At 36.6% G+C, this 7,490-nt stretch overlaps 1 protein-coding gene across 1 annotated transcript; it reads left to right on the forward strand.

The window, feature by feature from the left end:
- The first annotated feature begins 1,791 nt into the window (after positions 1–1,791).
- On the forward strand, positions 1,792–2,772 carry LOC110896253. The gene has a single exon (XM_022143716.1). The coding sequence runs from the start codon at positions 1,792–1,794 to the stop codon at positions 2,770–2,772; it is 981 nt and encodes a 326-aa protein (XP_021999408.1).
- Positions 2,773–7,490: the final 4,718 nt, after the last annotated feature.

The raw sequence follows: 7,490 nt of genomic DNA on the forward strand, positions 1-7,490 counted from the left end.
AAATAGATGCATGGACACTAAATTAGACACCATATAGAACTCATGCTATGCTCTAATTTAAGTAAAAAGGGATAACTAATTAACTCCAAACATCAATTAAATTAATGTCTCAAAACATAACTTAATTAAACAAGGTACTATTATAATCCTTGAATCCTCTCACAATATAAGAAATTAGGATCCATGAACACCTAATGCTAGTCAATGCTATCCATTCACTAAACAATTAACTCATGCTGCTGGAGCATAATCGTAATCTCCATCATCGTCGTCACCATCGTTTTCTCCATTTGCACGGTTCTTGCTGCACCACCATGGTTCAGTTGTCTTGCTTATCTCATGAGCCATTTAATTTGTTGGAGTGGCCTTATGATGAAACTTAGAATTGTGTATGAAAATGAGAAAACCAGTAGCCATTTTATGGTAAATAAAGGAGATCTACGTACCAGATTCCTTCCTTGAGAACACACCATTATAAGTGTGGAGCTATAAGTGAGGAGTGTGTGTAACATGGTTACATCCATATGATAAACAATTTAAGAGAATCAGATCAACTCAAAATATATGGTAAAACATGGGGATGTCTGTGTTTACCTTGTGCATGAGGGTCACAAGGGGAAAGTGTAGGATTCCCCTAGTTAGTGGATGAACAGGAAAGCAACACTAGGCAAAGTGATGGTGCCTTTTTTCACCAAGTCTAAATGTATAATGAGCATATCTTGTTGTAAGAAAAAAATAACTTACACCAGTTGGGTTATTTTTTTTAACGTCAAACTAACTTACTCCTAAATACTCGTATCCCTGCACTTTCGAGGAATTGAACCCTCCTCCTCTTAGAAAGAGAGAAGACACCTTACCATCACATCATCATGTCCCTTGAGGACACCACCAGTTTGTTATTGTTATTCAACCTTTAGGTCAAACTACTAATTACTAAAGGTTTACAAATTCTCATTTATGCTTAGAAAAAGTTAAATTACAAAACTAAATTACAAAACTAATATACGATAAATATAATTTGCAGGTATTTTAGAGAACAAAATCAATGTACAATAAAGGTACTCATTGTTCTAAACCTTAGAAAAAGGTTGTTGGAACCAGAAATTAATAACCACCACCCCAAGGGTTGCGAAACCCCTTGGGAGACACCCTTTTGATCTCGGCCACAAGGAAAGGAAGGAAGGGACGCAACCATTCGTTTAGAGACGCACCGGTTCAAGTTTGTGGCTACAAATCAACGTACCCCTTCACGATCAATCTCATCCACATATTCAAGGGACACGTCTATTCACGAAGGGACACGTCTATTAGTCGCACCCGTTGAAAACTATAAATAGGGGTCAATAGATTTCATTTGTACATTCACTCTCATTCGAAATCAGTTGTACATATACACACATTCAGATTATATTTCGATTATTATTCAAGTTATGCAAGTTTGTTATCACGTTCTAGAGATCAAGATCCATTTTGGGGCCAACAATTGGTATCAGAGCATCAGGCTCTAGGCGTGGGAATCGCAAGGCATCGCAGGGAATTCGCGATCAGGTTTCAATTTCGTTTTTTTAATTCGCAAGTTCAATTCAGAATTTTGATTTTGGTTCTAGGGTAATCGGTTGAACCGAAGGGTTGTTTAGGAATCTAGGGTTTGTTTGATTCCGGGGTTTAGTGCGAATTAGATTATTTGATTGTTTGATTGTTACACGATTCGGGTAATCGTGGGTTTGTGAGATCTATTGAAACCAAGAAAGTAAAAGTTTAGTAGAAGTGAAGATTGTTCGGCAGGAAGACATGTCAGGAACAGCCGGACAAAATCCAATAATAATACAGAAAGAAGAAAACTCACTTTCCCAGTTTCAGTGTCCGATTCTGAAACCAACAAACTATACGGTTTGGGCTATTCGTATCAAGACGATCCTTGAAGCGAATGGTTTGTGGGAAACGATCGAACCGGCAGAAAATGCAACGGTAGACACTAAGAAAGACAAGTCTGCAATTGCATATCTGTTTCAAGCAATACCAGAAGATGTTGTATTGCAAGTTGCAAGTTGTAAGACTGCAAAGGAAATTTGGGATAATCTAAAGGTTAGACACGTTGGTGTTGATCAGGTACAAAAGGCGCGTATGCACACGCTATTATCAGAATTTGAATTATTGCAAATGAAGGATGACGACACTATTGATTCGTTTACCGCAAAGATTAATAGTATCGTTACCCGGGCAACTGAAGTAGGAACGACATTGAGTCAACCGACTCTAGTACGCAAACTCCTAAATGGCGTACCGGATAAGTTTACTCAAATCGTTGCCTCCATGGAACAATACTCCGATCTAGAAACTATGACACTAGAAGAAGCGGTCGGTAGATTAAAAACGTATGAAGAAAGGTTAAAGTTGAAGAAAAAGGAAAGCCCCGTGAACAATCTAGAAGAACTCCTGTATGCGGGTCATGGACAACATGTTGGAAATCATGGACGAGGGAGATTCCGTCCATCGCGAGGCCGAAGGAGAGGAAATTATCAACATAGGGGTGAAGGGCACACCTCTTACGAGTCGGAAGGAACCGACAAACCACAAATGGATGATAGCAAGCAAGAGACACCAACTATGAGAGATAAGTCGAAAATCACTTGCTACAGATGTGAGAAACTTGGGCACTATGCCTACGAATGCCCAACCAAGAAAACCAAGGAAAATGAGACACTCTTGGTTGAAATAGAAGATGATGATGAACCGGCACTTCTGATGTGCCTACACATTGAAGAGAAGTAGAAACATGGAATTTGGTCGTGGGAAACGATCAAAGGGAACAAAAACCGTGTAATGCGGAGATAACCTGTGAAAGGTATAACAAAACAGTCCAGTGAATGGATCGGATCAAAGCGAAGAATCCGTGAGGGAAGCAATCAATAATGAAGAACTCGTTGTGAGAGACAACCGTGAAGAAGATAAATCAAGGAGAAGACGCACGTATCCTGTGACTGGGCCAGAAGAAGGATTATTGTGTGATACAACCGCAAGAGAAATCTAAGTGAGTTAGATTATCCAAAATCTATGCAAGATGGATGCAAGTCATGTGATATGATAGTGGGCAAGTTAATCAAGACCGGGTGAAGTTCGTGTTGAGACAATTACACAAGAAAAGAGGTTCATGTGATACAAATCAAGTGCGGGCAAAATGTTCGTGTGAAGCAAAATGTTCGTGTGAAGTAAGTTCGTGAGGAGCAAGGTTCGTGAATAAGAAGATACATGTGAAGTGTTAAATACCGAGAAGATTCGAGAAGATAAAACTGTTCGGAGTTCAAGATCTACAACAACTCAAGGATGTTCGTGATTAGGGGGTGAATGAAAGTTATAATCCCTACACATCCTTAAGTACAAGGGTTATTGTGTATATAGTTAATAGTTATTTACACGGCGGTTACAAAGTTCAGGGGGTAGTTATGACAAACCAGAAATTAATAACCACCACCCCAAGGGTTGCGAAACCCCTTGGGAGACACCCTTTTGATCTCGGCCACAAGGAAAGGAAGGAAGGGACGCAACCATTCGTTTAGAGACGCACCGGTTCAAGTTTGTGGCTACAAATCAACGTACCCCTTCACGATCAATCTCATCCACATATTCAAGGGACACGTCTATTCACGAAGAGACACGTCTATTAGTCGCACCCGTTGAAAACTATAAATAGGGGTCAATAGATTTCATTTGTACATTCACTCTCATTCGAAATCAGTTGTACATATACACACATTCAGATTATATTTCGATTATTATTCAAGTTATACAAGTTTGTTATCACGTTCTAGAGATCAAGATCCATTTTGGGGCCAACAGTTGGTTGTTGTAATGTTGTCCATATCTTATGTGTCGAAGAGTACAATGAGCGAAAATGAAGTAGCTTACAATAGGAAATAGAAAAGAAGGGAATATAGGAGTTTGTTATTTCATGTATTGGTTGGGTGACACTAAAGTATCCAGGTTGGTGGCCTCTTTGGATCTGTTTTGCAAAGGCAATGTTTGAAACGCACGAGCCAATATTATCCGTCCGCCATAGATCAAATGGAGTGGTTGCAGAAACCAAGTAAATTTGATAACATAATGCACATAATATCTTTATCAAGAAAAAGAATTGCATGGATGCTAAATTAGATAATCATACAGAATTCATGCTATGCTCTATTGCCCTTAAGAAGATTGAAACAAAATAACAATTAAATCAAAATGCATAACCTTAACAATCAATTTATTAATATATTAAAACATACACTAAAACATTGAACCTATATAATCCTTAACTAATTTAAATCCTCTCACAATAAGAAACTAGGATCCATGAAAACTCAATGCTAGTCAACACATCCTCAAAGTTAGAGTCAATGCTATTCATTCACTAAACAATTAACTCATGCTGCTGGAGCATAATCATAATCTCCATCATCGTCATCACCGTTTCCCTCTAAGCTAGCCAATATTGGTTCTTGTAGTCGTTTGTTGCCACAATCATCACCAACGTTGTCTCCATTTGCACGGTTCATGCTGCACCACCATGGTTCAGTTGTCTTGCTTATCTCATGAGCCATTTGTTGGAGTGGGCTTATGATGAAACTTAGAATTGTGTATGAAAATGAGAAAACCATGACCCCATATTTATGGTAAGTAAAGGAGATCAAAGTACGGGATTCCTTGAAAATGCACCTAAATAGATATGCATGGGTATAAGTGTGGTGTTATAAGTAAAGGGTGTGTGTAACATGGGTATATCCATGTCAAAAGCAATTAAGGAGACATGTCAGCAGAATAAGCACAATCACACCAACTGCAAATATGTGGTAAAACATGAGCATGTTTGTGTTTACCTGGTGCAAGAGTGGGTCAAGTGTAGGATTCCCCTGCTTAGTGTCTGAACAGGAAAGGAATACTAGGAAAAGTGATGCTGCCTTTATTTTCATAAGTGTAAGTGTATAATGAGCATATCTTTTTGTAAGAAAGAATAACCTATATATTTATTACAATTGAAAACAAGGATCGCCCAACGGCGGATCCGGGTTTTGTTCCTATGTAGTCAATGTTTTTAGATGTCGATAGCATAGGGTAGTGCAAAAAACCGAATTAACCGACAAAACCAAACTGAACCGAAAAAACCAAACCAAATAAAAAACCGGTGGGTCGGTTAATGATTTTTTTGAAAACCGAAAGTAGCGGGTCGGTTATGGTTATCATTTTTTCCATACCCACCATAATATAACTGAACCGACATGTAATAAATCTTTGTAGGATTTATGACTTTTCACCATATTTTTTATATTTGATATTTTTGACTGAAGATTTTTAGTACTTATGGGTTTTTCATATTATTTTGTAGTTTTGGTTGAATGTTTATTTGAACTTATGGAATGTATCATATCACTTTATTTGAATATTCGATAATAATTGGTATTAATATTATAGATTATATGTATTTTTTAATACTAGGTAATATACTAGTATATACAAGAAGCAATAACAATTTATTCTATGTTAAAAAAATTTTAACTATTTTAGGCTAAGCTAAATACACGGTTAACCGACCCGCTATAATCATCAAAACCGAATAACCATAACCACCATAACCAATCGACCCATGCACACCCTGTCGGAATATAAATACAAGCTACACTAGTATTAATGATTCGAGTTCACTATTTGAACTTCACATCTCTAGTTCTCTGCACAACTCAGGTTCAATGATTATATTTCCTAAAAAGTTGTTTAAAAGACCATTTTGCCCTTCGTTAAAAGGGAGGAAAACAATAAAAAAGAGTGTGGTTAAATGAAAAATCTAACCAGACTTTTGCTTTTGGATGAAAATGGCAACAAAATTGAACCTAAGGGACCCAGATTCAAAAGTTTTGAATTTTGGACTAAAGTGTAAAAGTGATCAAACTACCATTTTGGAAGTTTACTCTGTATAGAAGTATATACATATAGAGGGTTAGGATATAATAGGAGGTTTATTTGGCTAAGAAGGCTAGGAAGTTATCTTGACTATCCATTTATTTAATCAAGGGCTAAGATTAAATGAGGGAAATTGAAATGAAGAAAACAGGCGCGTGGTTTTGTTTATGGGCATTTTAGTCAATCCAAGACAATAGTTTCTCTCTCCTCCGATTCCCCCCTGTTTTTTAAACGTCAACTCATTCATACGACATTATTTTTTTTTTATAAAAATTGCACCAAAAAACGAACGTTTTTTTATCTTCAAAAAGAGTATACTATTGCTATATTTTCAAAAAAAAAAAAATTGAAAACCCAGTTGCGTAAAACGCAATGAAAAAGCCCAGTTACGTAAAACGCAATGGAGAAAACCCAGTTGCGTAAAACGCAATGAAAAAAAAACCCTAAAACTGACATTTTTCTAAAACGCAATGCACCAAAAACAGAAAAGAAATGTCTTATTTGTAAAACGTAATGGCCAGAAAACACAAAGAAATGTCTTATTTCTAAAACGCAATAGCCTAAAAACACAAAAGAAAGTATACTTTCTAAACGCAATTGAGTGAAAACACAAAAAATGTGTTTTACCTAAAACGCAATGCTCCAAAAACACAAACAAATGTCTTATTCCGAAAACGCAAATGGCCAGAAAACACTTAAAATGTCTGTTTTCTAAAACGCAATGGACTGAAAACACATAAAAAAGTGTTTTACCTAAAACGTAATGCATAAAAAACACAAAGAAATGTCTTATTTATAAAACGCAATGGCTAGAAAACACTAAAAATGTCTCATTTCTAAAACGGAATGGCCTAAAAAAATAAAAGAAAGTCTATTTTCTAAAACGCAATAGACTGAAAACACCTAAAAATGTGTTTTTACCTAAAACGCAATGACTAAAAACACTTCAAAAATGTGTTTTTTTCTAAAACGCAATGGCCTAAAAACACAAAAGAAAGTGTTTTTTTTTTTTTTTGTAAAACGCAATGGACAAAAAAAATAACAAAACGCAATGAATTAATGCGTTTTATCTAATACAATATTGCATTTTACATATACCCAATAATCGACCCCTTTTTCATAGCTAAAAAACACAAAAATGCTGACTTTTTACAATATTGTGTTTTACAACCGATGTAGACTGTCACCATTTTCATATATGTAAAACTGGGTAAATGCACTTTTGGCTCTAAACAGTCTTTGACATCCAAAAAACAAAAACCATTAGAGCACCAATTAAACCTCGAAGATCATTGAAGTGAAGATCGCTTTAGCACTTTTTCCGTCATTGGAACATGTAGATGGTTTTCGAAGTGAAAAATCTGACGATTGACAGAATAGATCGGACGGAAATCATTGAGGCGGAGCGACGGCGGTGAACGATGGGGTGGTGACGGTGGTGGTGGTGGCGGTGGGGTGAGAGATGAAAGATAGTGGTGGTGTGGTTTTGGGTTTTGAAGTTACTGTAGAGAAGAAGGAAGAAGAAATAATACGATTGACTAAAATACCCTTCT

This window comes from Helianthus annuus, chromosome 12 (genome assembly GCF_002127325.2).
Source record: "Helianthus annuus cultivar XRQ/B chromosome 12, HanXRQr2.0-SUNRISE, whole genome shotgun sequence".
NCBI lineage: Eukaryota > Viridiplantae > Streptophyta > Magnoliopsida > Asterales > Asteraceae > Helianthus > Helianthus annuus.